This window comes from Oreochromis aureus, linkage group 5 (genome assembly GCF_013358895.1).
Source record: "Oreochromis aureus strain Israel breed Guangdong linkage group 5, ZZ_aureus, whole genome shotgun sequence".
Lineage (NCBI taxonomy): Eukaryota > Metazoa > Chordata > Actinopteri > Cichliformes > Cichlidae > Oreochromis > Oreochromis aureus.
Window position 1 is genome coordinate 19,775,320 of NC_052946.1, and position 15,417 is coordinate 19,790,736.

At 45.9% G+C, this 15,417-nt stretch overlaps 1 protein-coding gene across 3 annotated transcripts in view; it reads right to left on the reverse strand.

The window, feature by feature from the left end:
• Positions 1–13,211, reverse strand: part of celsr2 (cadherin, EGF LAG seven-pass G-type receptor 2) — a 68,359-nt gene extending 55,148 nt beyond the window's left edge. For all 3 annotated transcript variants that reach the window (XM_031757211.2, XM_039612566.1, XM_039612565.1), the window contains exons 1-2: positions 13,147–13,211; positions 9,000–12,878 (exon numbers count right to left, since the gene is read on the reverse strand). In XM_031757211.2, the coding sequence (XP_031613071.1) occupies positions 9,000–12,543 (3,544 nt within the window). In that variant the 5' untranslated portion in view covers positions 12,544–12,878; positions 13,147–13,211. The remainder of the gene's footprint in view (positions 1–8,999; positions 12,879–13,146) is intronic.
• Between the last annotated feature and the right edge of the window lie 2,206 nt (positions 13,212–15,417).

Genomic DNA, 15,417 nt, shown 5'->3' on the forward strand with positions numbered 1-15,417 from the left:
CCAGTTAATCATTACTGCAGACAAAACACACCTCCTCAGGGCAGCAGCAGCAGCAACCTCCACACTGCCAGATCTCAATCTGATCAATCAATCAATCCTTAATTATTCCAGACTCATACTTCATAGAAGCAAAACAAGTCACATAACACAAAAAGAAGAAAAGAACAAATTAAAAATACACCTAAATCACTTTCCCATGAACAGACAGCCACACCAGTGTCTCCACAATGAACACTGACTGCATGTGGTGGCAAACCTTACATCCGTTAAGCCCACAGTGATCTTGTTCTCAAAATTGTTAAGCCTGCAAATATATACGGTAGATTTCTTAATAGAGCTTCAAATGTACTGACTCCTAACATTTCACTTGCACTGAGAAATCTTGGTGTCTTTAATATTAACCTCATGGCGTTGAGCATTGTCGAGTGGCGGCACAAGCCCAATTCTCTAAACTCCCACCAAGCAACTGTAGCCATGCCCCAGCCACTCAGAAGCAGGTGGTTTTAATGTTGTGGGATGATTTGTGTGCAATGAGTGACACTATCCGCTATCATCATGCATTTATATTGCTTGTCTTAGAAGTCAACACAGCTGAGGAAGTAACAGCCTGGAGAGAGAAGCAGGGAGAGCTTCTCTAATCAACAGAAACATATTTGAACAACTGCAGCTCAAAGCCTTACAGACGGTGACAGGCGACAGAAGCAGATGTGCGCTTGGTTTTTCTATAGCCCTCCTCACCTCAAGTGCATTGTTGGGAAAAACAACACAACTGAACACAAACAGCTCGTGCTTTAACAGAAAACCCACTTGCAGCTCTCGCACACGGGAAGGAACGGACGGCACGCTGAAAACTCCTACGCAGCAGATTTACTGCGATCTGTATCTGAGCAGTGTTAGAGCCATTACGTCAAGCAGCAAAAATTACAGCGAGCATCATATCTACCCGTGAGCAAGTTTATTTATGTGATTTTACGTCATTTCATTAAGAAAATACAAGTTAAATAAATATTGTTTTTATTGTTTTCTGCAGAGCAATTGGGTTTAAATAGAAAGAGACCAGAGATCAGCTGTAATGATAACAACACCACAACAACACATTTCCTCCACCGCCCGTGAAGTCAATAATGAAAACTGCTTGTGTAGCTCAATGTCAACCCAAGGATTTCAATCCTGGGGAGTCGGAGTAAATCCCTCTCTTGATTTCTCCATTCCAGAGGAAAGCTGACTTGGCTGGAGAGAGGCCATCAGTACTCATTTGTGGACCCTGCCAGAGCATCCCCTGATGACACTTTTCTGCTGTTTCTGAAAACCTGCAACAAGAGGACAATCCACAGATTTCCTTTCCTCTACAGCGAAGCGACTTCAGAGCCACAGAAAAGAATTCGAGCTCTTCGAATCGGAACATTTACATATCAAAGAAAAACCAATGTCAGCGCAACAGTAAAGAGACATTAGCATGCAGAGACGTGACCAAGCAGGAGGCCGCTACTCAAACATACCAACAGCGAAGAGATGTTGGATCCTGAGCATCCAACAGCAAAGTAACAACTGTCATCCAACTGAGATGCTTTGAAGCAGGAGTCAGCAAAACAGAGCCGGTTTCTGTCTTTGATAGCTCTGCTTTAAAATAAAAAAACAAAAAAACTTTGCACACTGTGACAGGTGAGATATTTTTAGAAGACGAGGTGGAAAACATTCAGTCCAGATCGGGAAATGTGCTAAAAGTAAAAAAGAAAAAAACAAACATCTAAGTGAACTCTAAAAATAGTTATTCATTCATTCAAATGCCACCAGACTGTGAAAGCGTAAACACACCACTTCAGCTAACTCAGGATGACACCATCTGTGTAGTTAGCTCCCCACCCTTCAGTCTGTCTTAATATAATTCAGTCAGCAATGAAACCTCTTAAAATTCTGCACTCTCCAGGGTTCACCACCTCTACCAGTCACACTTCCTACCCTCGTGTCTAACGGTCCTATGTTGACAGGTTGAACTGCAGAGCTGAAGCATATGAAACCAGGTCACTGTGAAATCTCGGCCTGGTTCAGTACTAAATGAGTGCAATGTAGCGTAAAGGTAACAGGCTGTTGAATAAACATAATCTGTCACGTTCACAGTGTGAGAAACGTCTTTTCTCATAATGATTTCTGGACTCGGGTGGAGCTCTGGTGTTATTGTCACTGCACAGGAGACAAGAAAGTGCTCTGTGTGTTGTTGCTGTCAATGCTGTTGTTGTTGGAGAGCTGTGCTTCACAGCCCCGATGGACCCCCACAGCACAGAGAGATAAACTTTCAAAGTTGTTCACACAGTTTAACTGTTGATTATGTTGTTTTGGACAAACTACTGCTACTACTACTTATCCAATTCATGGTCGCAGTGGGCTTTTACTCCAGCTGTCATATGACTGGAGGCGTGGTATGCCCTGAACAGGTCACTACCATATGCATTCACTATAGCCTGACCGATATAAGGTGTTTAAGACGGATAAGGATATTTGGTGAGCCAACATATCGCATAATTTTTCACATTTTTTATGTGGAGTTAGTTATGTGCTCCACTATCGTTCCTGTAGCAAGTACGTCTGATAAGGACTCATTGTACTTGAGATTTATGTGTTGTTGTTTTTGTTGTTTGTTTGTTTGTTTTCTTGGTGATTCACCAAAAGCTTTCTGCAACAGACTGAACTGCAAACTGTGTAATACATGAAGGAACAGCAGGTCTGGTGAGACTCTCCCATAGCGGACAGGACTGGTGCAAACAAGTGGACACAAAGGCACAAGGAGGTTAGAGGGGTGGGGGTGGTGGGGGCAGCAGCAGACAGAGCCCACTCCGATTGTCTGCTGGGATCTCGAGGACAATGCAGGACAATGCTACGATATATGCAAGCACCGCAAGGCCTCGCCCCAGCGATGCGCCGGCCTTAATCCCAAACATGATTTCCCCTCCAAACACATAAATGATGTCATCCACCCGCCCCTCCACCCCATCTCACCCGCACCTTCACTCTGCACTACCTCACCACCTCTGGACCTTCAGCGCAACCAAGCGTGCAGCAGCGAGGCCCACGGGAGGATGTTTTGCTGCCGAAAAACATGCGGGCGGCAAGAAATCGGAGACCCTCTGAGTGCATCTGTGTCACAAATCAAAGAGCTTAAAGAGGACACTATCAAATGTCCACGCGCTTAAAACTCTCTGGTGCTTTCAAAACAGAGTGCCTCTGAAGTCTCACACGCACTTTAGCCTTCAAAAACACAGCGGATGGAAACTTTATATCTGCAGTCAGGTGTCGGCCGACTCTCTTCGTGTCCTGTTAAAATGAAAGCAGCCGGCGGGACAGGTCAGTGTGTCCCGCAGCATTACAGGTCCACAGAGAGCCTTACATGCTTCACTGGAAAAACGGAGATGCGGACAGTTGCTCTTTAGAACTTTATGGGTCTCCCCTCCCCCCCATCTTCGCTCCACAAAAGAGGCCTTACCCCCTCGTCCCCACCCACAAGGAATTTCTCAGGCATTGCTGGGTTCACCATGACAACTGTGTGCTTAACAAAGCATTTCTCTTAGGCATTCTTCCTTTCACAGGGGAGAGAGAGAGAAGGGGAGGAGGGGGGGACAACAGTCAAAGGAGGGAGGGAGAGGAAGGGGAGGACAGGGATAAAGAGGGAGGGTGGAGGAGCTCGAAATGATGGGAGGGAACAGTGGAGGTTGCAGGGGTGAACGCCATAGACCCGGGCAGATAGGAGAAAAATGGGAAATTGTGACAGGCAAACAAAAAGAGGGAAAGAGAAACAGGATCAAGGTGATAGGTGATGTTAAAGGGATAAAAAAAAGAAAAGAAACAGTGCTACAAACATTCCACGCAAGCCTGCGAGTGTGACTAACGCCATCCAGGGAGGGAGGCAGGAAGAATGGAAGGAGTTAGGCGTTACAGATGACTCGAGCTTCGTAAGCAGTGACTTTGATTCCTGGGAATCGAGAGCAAGAGGAAAACTGAAATTTATCAAGCATAAAGAGCACAGGCTCTACTAATTATATGACAGTGTGGAGAAAAGTAATCAGGGCGGTCCAGCTGTTGAGGCCCCCCCACACACAGAAATATACCAGATATGTGCAGCTTGATGGGCTAGTGTAACAGAAGACAATCCCCTCGAGAAAGTCCAACCGCAGACAGCTTAAAGGTTTAATAGATCCTAATGAAATTACACAGGCTGTGAATGAGTTGGCTGTTATATACATGGCACTTGGTGCAGCAGAGTCCCCACCATTAAAATTCCTGCCCTGACAAAAATAAAAAAGCCAACATGGAATTCAAGCGTCTGGATATCTTATTTGCCAAATTATCTTTTGAGAAAAAAAGGCAAAATCTTGACTCATTTGAGCATATTTGTCGCCTGCCTCAGTTGGTCGGGCTTAATGCCAGCGGCTTTGGCTCGAACACACGTTTGACAGAGTAGCAGCTTAACCTTGCAGCATCCGCAGCCACTTCAGACTCACACTTGAAAGTTAAAAGGGTGTTCCCTCCATACAGTGACCGGACAGAGACAATACCCGCTGTCCACCATGTAACTTGAGCGCCTGCACAACCCGCAGTGTGATGTGAGCTGAATCGCTCTGCCGTCTTTAGTGGTGGAGGCGTGTTTGTCTGTTAAATTTTAGCACTCACGCTTTCAAAGTGGGGGCACGGTGTTGGCTCGGACTCAGAATATGATTAAAAGGGACAAAGTGTCCTGGTGCCACACTGGGGATGAGGTGGGTACTATGTTCTAGCAGTTCGTGGAGTATAAAGCTAAACCGTGCCAGTCACTTTAGAGTGCAACAAATGTGCAGGCAAATGAGCGGACCTCACATTTAGCAGTGTGAGATAATGATTAGCTACACTTTCTATATGAAAATTAACAGGGCTTTACGGATGAAAGAAAAGCAGAGAAACAATCTCTGCAATCAAATGCAAACACCTATTTATGCAGGCTCACGCTTGCCTGGGAACAGTAGATGAAGCCCCGGGTATGTCAACACTAGTCTGACAGATCTAAGGATACAGATGCAGAATGCCTAATCCCATGGATGAAAACCTGTGTCTCATGCTGCAGTGTGATGGGAATTCTCTTCATAACACTGAAGCGACATGACATAAAACATGCAAGAAAAAAAAAAATAATGTCTCCATTTTGTCCTGAACAAATGTTCAAATGCTGAGTTGCAAAACAACAATTTCCTCAAAGCTGAAATCAAAAGACATAATCCTGAATCTGTGTTTATGAGTCTATTTTCCCCCACTCAGTATGAGACAGGCTCAAATACCTGCACACCACTGCTGTAAATCTGGTTCCTTCACTGGCTAACATAATTAAACTGTTATGATTACTAATTTATGCAAGTGCACACAGCCAGTAAGATCCCCAGGCTACGTGATTGTCAGATGTATTGTGAAGAACCTGCTTATTGGCTCTGAGTGATTGTAGTGCCAATTTGAATAGCAATGAGGGACTACTGTTGCTGCTGGATAACATGTATTTCCTCACTAATTATCTTACCCAAATCATAAAGAAATCCACATGCATATCAAACCCACCTGAAGAAATCTTAGCAAGATAAAGTCTGATCATCTCTGTGAGAGCAGATATCAGCCCATCCCGGGTTATCATTTCTGAGGCAAGCTTTCCAATTCAACACTTTCTCCTTCTATTTATTGGGCATGACCTGTTTCTACAGATACTGTTTAATTTTTGCCACATCACTTTAAATGTGGTTTAGTTTCAACATTTAGCTTTAGAAACACTACATCCTTCCATCCTCTTCCGCTTATCCAGCTCAGAGTCACAGGCAGGCTGGAGCCTATCCCAGCCGCCATAAAGCAAGAGGGGCAGGTACACCCAGGACAGGTCGCCAGTGTGACGCAGGGTTAACGCAGACAGACAGAAAACCATTCACAATCACACCTATGGACAATTTAGAGTCATCAATTAACCTAACGCCACTAACTGCATGTCTTTGGACTGTGGGAGGAAGTGGGGTACCCGGAGAGAACCCAAGCAAACACAGGGAGAACATCCAAACTCCACACAGAAAGGCAGGTGGTGGATTTGTTGCCTGGACCTGCTTGCTATGGGAAAACAGTGCTAACCACTGCATCAGAAGGCCAATATTATCGACTGATAATGATTTATTAAATATACATATATATACTGTACTGGCATGTATGTTGTCTGATATGAAAACATCTTTTTACAGAAACAGTGAGGAAATAAAGTTTAGGTAATTTCTAAACTGTGTATATCATCACAGCTGAGCAAATTGTGGTGTGGAGTCACTCCTAAATGGTAAATGATCTAGTACTTACATAGCACTTTTCTACTTCTACTACAATTCACATTCACACAGACTCTATCCCATAAAGCAGGCACTAAACACACACTCACACTCTGATCGGGAGTAATTTGGAGTTCAGTATCTTAATCAAGGACACTTGGCCGTGCTGACTGGACGAGCCTGGGATCAAAGCCCTGACCATCCCGCTGGCAGATGACCTGCTCTGAGCAACAGCCGCTGCCCTTCTCATTGTGATACATTTCTAACCAGATTGTTAAACACTGCACATTTTTTCATTTAATAGTTGGCCTCCTTGAAACTCATTCAGTAAATAATTAACCTGCAAAGCACAATGGGGGATCGTTTAATGTTCTTCCACGAAAAAGCATTGAATCACACTGCTCAGTTTATATTTTTAAGAACTAGACCAAAAACTGTGTGTGCAGTTTGCAACACTTTGTATTCTTCATGTGGTTTTCCTAAATGTTTAACTGTGCAACAAGGAGGTCTTTTCAAACTTTTTGTTGTGCTGAACTACAGTACGAGTTCGGAATATTAGTCAGTATGGTAATATCAAAATGGACAAAATCCAGCGATCACTTCAGCAGTTATTTATGAGATTTAAGTCACAGACTGTTTTATATTTGAGATCACTCAACAACAATCCGAGTGGAAGTGATGTGAATAATATTTTGAAAAGATAAGCGACACTCAGTGCAACGGGTTATTTTACCAAACCTAACTTTGGGGGGATGGTGTGGATTATTTAAAGGCTACCTTCTCAAAGATGGTGCATATGAAACACTTTAAACTTAGAGCAAAGTGTTGCCACATTTGAACTATTACATCTATTCTGGTGTGAAGAGCGTGGCCCAGAGGTGATGTTAATCACAGTCCAACAACATACAAAGGAGCCCATCAAAAATCGTCCATCATAAGGGGCCTCTTAAACAGTAGCATAAAGAGAAAGATAATGGGAAGACCTGGGAGGTCCCTGGAGGGGGAAGCCTTTGAAAATTGGGGTCAGCAGGATCTATAGAAGGAGCTCATATTCCTGCCCCATCTCCTCCTCCAGCAGCTCCTGTCTAATGACTTTTCTGCTGGTTTACAGTCCCGCTGTATTTTCCAACTTGTATTCACTGTACATACACACAAAAAACTCCTTCACCTCCCCTCTGTCCTCCAGCCTTCCTCTATCTCCTTCTGTCTCCTGCAGGGGTGCTGACACATAAACCCCAGCAGGTGCTGGACGCACTGGGGGGACCACGGCCTCTAATTGGTCTTTGGTGGAGTCACAGCTGTTACCCCCAACCACAGCCTGGTATGAGCTCAAGCGCCTGCCCCTTAATCGACGGCTTACCATTGTTCTCCAGAGAGTCGAAGCTCAGCTCAAATCTATCAAAACGACTACCCACGCTAACCAGTCCGTGCAACACCAGTCAGCCAGCGAACGCACACTTCTACTGCCATCAAAGAAGACCAACACGAAGGTTTCTGCCGGCCTTAATCTGCTCTTTTCCTGTTAAATTGCTATTTTCATCTTTAACCTTCATGTCCAATCTCTTAATACTGTTCCCAGCTCCTTTCCCCCTCTCTTAGCTTGTGCCAAGGTCAAAGAGAAGGCAGATTTACAGCAGATCACACTGCGTCAAATAAGCTCCAACAGAGGGTAAAAACAACACCGTCACCACCCCTCCTTCCCATCGCCCCTCTCCACCCACACACAACCACACACTTTCTTTGGGTGCAATTTAGGTTTAATTGCATTAAAGGAGCAAATAAAACTCGGTAATTTGTGCTGACACGCAAAATGAACGGTGCAGGGGAGACAGACAGTTCAAGACATGCAGAGTAAGAAAAAGAGAACAACTGAAGAATGTCTGGAGCTCATTTTAGACCTGTGTGATATTTCTTTTCCCAATTCATGAATGGAGAAATCAGCAAATTTTTTCCATGTGAACTTAATGTGATCGAAAAGCATCATCAAACCAGAATTATCTGTTTTCACCATCCTGGCTGCTATTGAATGTAAGCATTTTCTGTCAAATTAGAACAAAAGAACAGGGCTTGACACACATCAACTCTTCATTAAAAAACAACAACTAACAAACAAAATAAAGCTGCAGATATGAACCATTATTGAATTATGCCTTTCATTGTACGACGGAGTGGGCATGACGGGCAATTATGGGACATGATCAGTCTGCCACTGGAGACTCTACTCACTCAGACAAACAGCTATTTATATCTTGACAATAGACTGAGCTAAACCAGGATTGTGTATATAACCAGGGGACTAAAATACATGTGTTCAAAGTCCCTCATTAAATGAGCCAAATTAAACAATTAATAAGAAAGGAAATGCTTTAGTGCACTTTTATGACCCTGAGTGAGTTTTCCTGTAAAGTGGAGTGAATTACAAATATGCTTCAATGAATATTAATCCTCCTTCATGAATATTTCTATTACAGGAGAATCACGCTGGAATACTCAAGCCAAGAGAGACACACTTAAGCCGTCATCACTTCCATTACCCAGTGAAATGGAGAGAAAATGTAAATGAAGAGACACTACGCGTTAATAGAATCAGTAAGAATACACCCCTGTAAGCCTGCACTCCCATTACTGCACTTTTTTTCATTCACTGGGTGGAGTGGCGGTGGATTACAGAGAGTTATCTAACAATCTCACCTGACACTGAGATCCTCATGGAGGCCTCCAGGGGCCGGTTGTTATCCAGGGCCTGGCTCAGCTGGATCTCTCCTGTGCTTTGGTTCAGGAGGACCAGGTTCAGCTCGTTTCCCACGTCAAAGCTGTAGTGCAGCTGATCGGAGACGTCTGGGTCGTACGCGGGGATGCGTCCGATCACTCCAGTGGGAAAACTGCTCGATTTGTCGGTCACATAGTTGTTAAAGATGATCTGGAAGTTTTTGAGGACTGGCACGTTGTCGTTCTTGTCCACAAGTTTGATGTGGACTGTGGCTCGGCTCACGAGAGGCGCAGAGGTGGCCTGGACCACAATGACGTACTCAGACCTCAACTCATAGTCCAGATCTATTAAAGCAGTCAGCTCTCCGGAGAAGATATCCAGCTGAAACACCTCTGGGATGTTTCCCTCCACTATCTGATACATAATCTGGGCATTGCTGCCTTCATCTGGATCTGTGGCTGAGATATGTGCAACCACGAGGCCTATGGGGCTGTTTTCCTCCACCATAATGTCAAACTCGTCTTTCTCGAACACAGGAGGGTTGTCATTCACGTCTAGGATTGTTACTTGAATGTTTACTGGTGTTTTCAGGGCAGGGATACCTTTATCTACTGCAAAGGCCTGCAGGGTGTAAATGGGCACATTTTCTCTGTCAAGCCTGCGCAGAGTGCGAACAATGCCGGAGGTGGATTCAATTATGAAGTCTCCATCGCCATCCTCCCCACCCTGGAAGGTGTAGAAAACTCTGCCATTGAGGCCAGAGTCTCTGTCGGTGGCAGAAACCTGGACCACGCTGGTGAACACGGGCACGTCTTCCATTATCGCACCAACGTAGTGATCTCTGAGGAAACGGGGAGAGTTGTCGTTCACATCGTTCACAAGTATCTCCAGGTAGGTGGTGTCAGATTTCTGTGGGATGCCGTTATCCCGCGCAGTGATGGCCAGCGTATAGGAAACCTGGTCCTCGTAGTCCAGTTCCATCTGCGTGGCGACAGCTCCCGTGTCGGGGTCGATGTCAAACTGAGGGATGCTGTCATCCATGAAGTAGGTGATGCGCGCGTTCTCGCCCGTGTCCTCATCTGTGGCACTGATGACGACCACGGTGGTGCCCACGGGCTTGTCCTCATTAATGCTGACGGTGTAATGTGAGCTCTGAAACACGGGCCGGTGTGTGTTGGCGTCAGTGACGTTAACAAACACCTTGGCGGTGTCAAAGCGGGTGCCGTCGCTCGCCGTGACAGTGAGGACGTACTGGCGTTCCAGTTTGTAGTCCAGAGGCAAAGCCAACGTAATGAGCCCACCCCCGCTCTGGCTCGTGATGGAGAATCTGTTGCGGGTGTTTCCACTAGCGATCTGATACGTCACCACGCTGTTGATGTCCTGGTCCACAGCTGACACGGTCACCACGCTGGTCCCCACGACCGCGTCTTCATTTAGTCTCATGTAATACGCCTTCTGCGTGAACTCTGGGTTGTTGTCGTTGACGTCCAGGATCGTCATGCTGATGCTGGCTGAAGATGACATGACGGGGTAGCCGTGATCACGTGCCTCCACTCCGAAGTTGTAAAAGTCCACGCTCTCCCTGTCCAGCTCGTCTGCGACTACAATCCACCCCGTGCTGTTATTGATGGAGAAGGGGAAGTTTGGCGTGGTTTCAGTGAGCCGATACTCCAGCCTGGAGTTTTCTCCAGAGTCTGCATCGACAGCCTGGATGTGGATGATGGAGTAACCCAGCGGCACATTTTCCAGCACGGTGGCCTGGAATGGCGTGCTGACAAAAATGGGGGCGTTGTCGTTAACATCCAGCACCTGCACCGTAACCAGGCCGCTGATGTTGGACAGCGGTGGGCGTCCCCCATCCTGAGCTCTGATTCTCAGCGTGTATTCTTTGTTCGCCTCATAATCCAGGTGACTCACCAGGTCCATTTTACCTGTCTGAGCATCGATATAAAACTGCCCCCGGGTGTTTCCGCTCATGATGCTGAAGTGAACGACAGCGTTGCTCCCTCGGTCCTGATCCGTTGCGGTGACCTGCAGGATCTCTGTGTTAGGGGTCATGTCTTCTGGCACCTGGACCACGTAGCGCTTTTCACTGAACTGAGGGGCATTATCGTTATCATCCTCTACCACAATGTGAACAGTAGCTGTGGCGCTGCGGGGCCCGGGGTCACGACCTTGGTCATTCGCCTCAACTAACAGCATATAGGCTTCCACCTCTTCTCTGTCCACCAGCCCCTTAGTGCGAATTACACCAGACCTGGAATCAATCTCAAACACATCATTGGACCCATTATTGTTGAGGATGTTATAAAGGATGTTCCCATTAATGGGGGCATCTCCGTCTGTAGCCCTCACTGTTAACACCTCATAGCCTATTTCTAAGTTCTCCCTGATACTTTCCTTATAGTCCTGTTGCTCAAACACAGGGCTGTGATCGTTAGTGTCACTGACTGTGATAGTGAGTGTGGCCATGGCTGTGCGCCGGGGTGTGCCGTGGTCCACTGCGGTCACACGAAACACATGGGTGTCTTTTGTTTCCCGGTCCAGCACTTCTACTGTAGACACAGCACCGCTGGAAGGGTCCACAGCAAAAAGATGATTCGAGCGGCTGTCAAAGAGAGCTTCAATAAAATACTCCAGCCTGCCTGCCTCGCCTTCATCCACATCCACTGCTTTCAAAACAACAACAGGAGTCCCGGCGGGCTTATTCTCTGCCACAGACACTTGATACATTGGTGGCTGAAACTGGGGGCTGCTGTTGATGCTTCTTCTACTCCTCCTGCTTAAAATCCCTGAATCAGACTGAGCTGCCCTCTGTAACAGCTTCTCTATGTGGCCCTGCCTAAAGGGGCCCTCTCCCACACGCCAGTGGATGGAGATGGGGCTGACTTGAACATTCAGCCCACTCCCTGTGAGTACATCACAGAGGACGTCCAGCTCCAGGAGAGTGTCCTGCCTCCAGCACAGCTTCTCAGACACAAACAAGTTCCCTTCGGAGAAATAAAACTCACGGCTGTTGGTGACTTTGCAGCGGATCGGAGGGCCAGGCAGTAGACCTCCCACTGGGAATAGAGCAGAATCTGCTCGGTGGCACTCTAAGCTGTGATGGCTGTGGGTACTGAACAAAGTGAGGACCTCCATGTCCCACTGAGCTTTTCTTTTACGCGTGTTTGAACAGTTCCTACCGTGTACATGCACCTGGTACTGGCTGGTAAGGAGGTGCCTGTAGCCGGAGTCCGCGCAGTCCTCCACGGTGTACAAGGTGAAGGGGTTTGAGCGCAGCGAGGGGCACTTTATGGAGCCCGAAACAAACACGATGCCCGCTGCCGCGTCAGTCTCCAGGAACCCCTCGGTGAATTTTGGAGCCAGCACCTGATCCAGAGTGCACAGCGCGCCCCGCTCCGCGCCGGCCACCACCGCGCTCGCTCCGGCATCATCACCGATGTGAACAACGTAACAGCGGATCAGTGCGACCAGTTTACAACACCAGAATAACAGCAACAAATCCCATTTAACGAAGTGCATCGCTCCTCAGTTTGTGCGCCCGAGTGGCGAATTCTGCGGCTCCTAATTTCTTTAAACTTTCCGCCTGTAAGTTTCCCTTTGTTGAAGAAGAGCCATGCTCTCAGCGGACGCACTCCTCTCCGCTCACTCCGGCTGATGTTTTTAAGAGGTTAACCCGCAGTAACCTTGGCCGGAGCTGCTCTCACATCCACACAAACGCACACACACACACTCACACACGCCGGCTACAGCAGCAGCAGCAGCAAAACCTCCGCTCCGTCCGCGCAACTCCGCTTCAATGAGAAAAATGGCTCCTGCTCCCCCCCAGTGTCTCCAGGCTCCTCATTATAATAAACCTGTGTGTGTGAGAGAAAGAGAGAGAGAGGGAGAGAGAGAGAGAGAAGCTCTATAGGGGTCTGAAGACTTGACAGAAAGCCTGCCACTGGAGATAAATGGAAACTTCCCATAAGCGTCATTAATTAACGCAGAACAACAGCAGCAATTCAGAGTCGGATTAAGGAGTTCATTAGACAACATTCAGTTCATTAGTATAGTATTAATGCTGCACTCACTAATAACGACAAAGAAGAACCGTTTTGATCACGCCCAGTACCCACCACTCACCTTCGGAATGGTTTGGCTCATTAACCGGTCGGAATTCCTTAAATTGTGGGGTTTGGCTGACCTTGTTTCAACCTAAGATAAGTTGCATTCTCGGGCTCGTGTTAAAAAGAGGAGGATTACATTTCAGCTACATTCAAGTCCTCTTTGTTTAGCGGCTGTTTTCTTCAGAGCCACTAATTCCCGTGCTTTGTTTTCCCGAAGGCTTCATTCACCTGCTCTTACTTAAAGAGCAGTAAAAACAACATCCGAGTACCAGTAGACACGCCCGAATCACAAGAGGCATTCGTGCAGATAGGCTCGAGAAGTTAGGAACTTCTCAATTTACTCAAATATTCAGAACAACACATATTAATCTAAAGCAAAATTCAGTTTGGGTGCGGAGCAGCAAGGCGCAACTTTGGATTGAAAACTCGGCGCTTCGCTGATATTCTGAGTGCGTCTGACACCTGCTGGGCAAACTGCAGCCACACAGCCAAGAGGATCCTCCTGCAAGCTCGCTCAAAACTGCTCATGTTCATGTCTGCTTGTTGCTTCAGTGAATGAACATGTAAAAAATAAAGAAATCCGTTTTCACACAGCAGCATAAATAATGAAATGACAGCATGAGGGGAAGTGTCTCAGCACAAAGTCCATGCAGTTGTCAGTACTGAGTTTTCTAAGACCCTTTTAGACTTTTTGTAGACAAACAGCAACGAAAATAGTGTTTATAAAAGATGGCACACTAAATCTGGCCAATTCCATAATCTAAAGATTATGCCTGTTTCAGCTCCGAAGGGAACGGCACCATCACACTTTAATATCTGTTAGTGTCCTGACATCTCATGTGGTGAAGTCATGGTTTCGTATCTCTCTGCAATTTGCATACCAACCAAATCTGACAGGGGACGATGCAGAGCTCACTCCCAGAAGTGAATGTCCAAGCTCTCCTACAGTCCTACAGTGCATTCACCATCTTCAGACTGCTGCTATTGAGGGAGACACTGCAAGCGATGACTGAGCAGTCCTCCGTCTTATGTTGATGGGTAGTAGTTGGAGGCATAACCGATGGGCTAAAGGAGGAGTACAGAGCATTAGGGGATGATTTTGTTGGCTAGTCTGAGAGAAATCTAAATGTAAACAACACTAAAGAGATGGTTGTCGTTTTTCAGAAGGAAGAGGGTGGCGGAACACACATGTTTATCCGGGGACAGGATGTTGATGTGGTGGAGGTGTACAAGTACCTGAGCGACCAGCACAGAGGCTGTATATAAGATGGTGACTAGCAGGCTCTGTGTCCTAAGGACAATGACATCCTTCAGTGTGTGCAGCAAAATGTTGGAGATCTTCATTCACCACTCAGCTGTGGTGGGCATTCAAAGAGCTGACAGCAATAGACTGGTCTGTGATTGGCTACAAACCTGTCACTTTTGAAGCTGTGGAGGAGACAAAGTCACTGATCAAGGGGGCATCCATCGTTGACCGACTCAGTTCCTTTGCATCACAGGCAGATCCAGGCAGAGGGCTAAAACAATGATTGGGATCAGGAATATGAATCCATCTCATGCTACATTGCACTCAAACTTGACTGCTAATTTTACAAGCTAAACCATTTTAGGCCATCACAATATCAGATTTTCTATACATCATTATCCATACAGAAGAAATTCAATTTAATAAAAAAATAAATTTCTAATATGGAATTTTTAAAAAAAGGAATATTAGTGTTATTTGATGCCTTGCCTTTTTTGGACAAATTAGAGTTTGAGCAGAAACAAAAATTACACAGTTATTTATGATAATGTGTCTTACAGTGTAAGAAAACCCCTGTAAATTTTATAGTAAAATACTGGCAGCAGGATTGTCAACAATTTACTGTAAAATTTAGTTTTACTGTAATTTTTTACAGGATGATACAGTATGTTTTTACAGGTCAAGGCTGTAAAACACAATGACACTGTTACAATAAACACTCAGCTTGGTATTATTTTTAGCAAATGAAGTTATATTACTTTAACTATAAGCTACATACCAAAAACCAAATGCTTTTAGCTTATCAGTGCTAAAAGCTCCTCAATATTCACTATTGCATTAGCAACAATCAAGCTAACTTTACCCCTGTTAGCAGACCCATACTTTCAATCTCACACACACGCTTTATCTCACGTTGGTGAAAACACTCACACTCCGATGGATACACTGGGGGCAATCTGGGGTCCCCAACGATACTTTGATACATTTTACACGTAGACTGGAATAGCTGTGAAATCGATCCTCCAACCGCTGTACCACCTG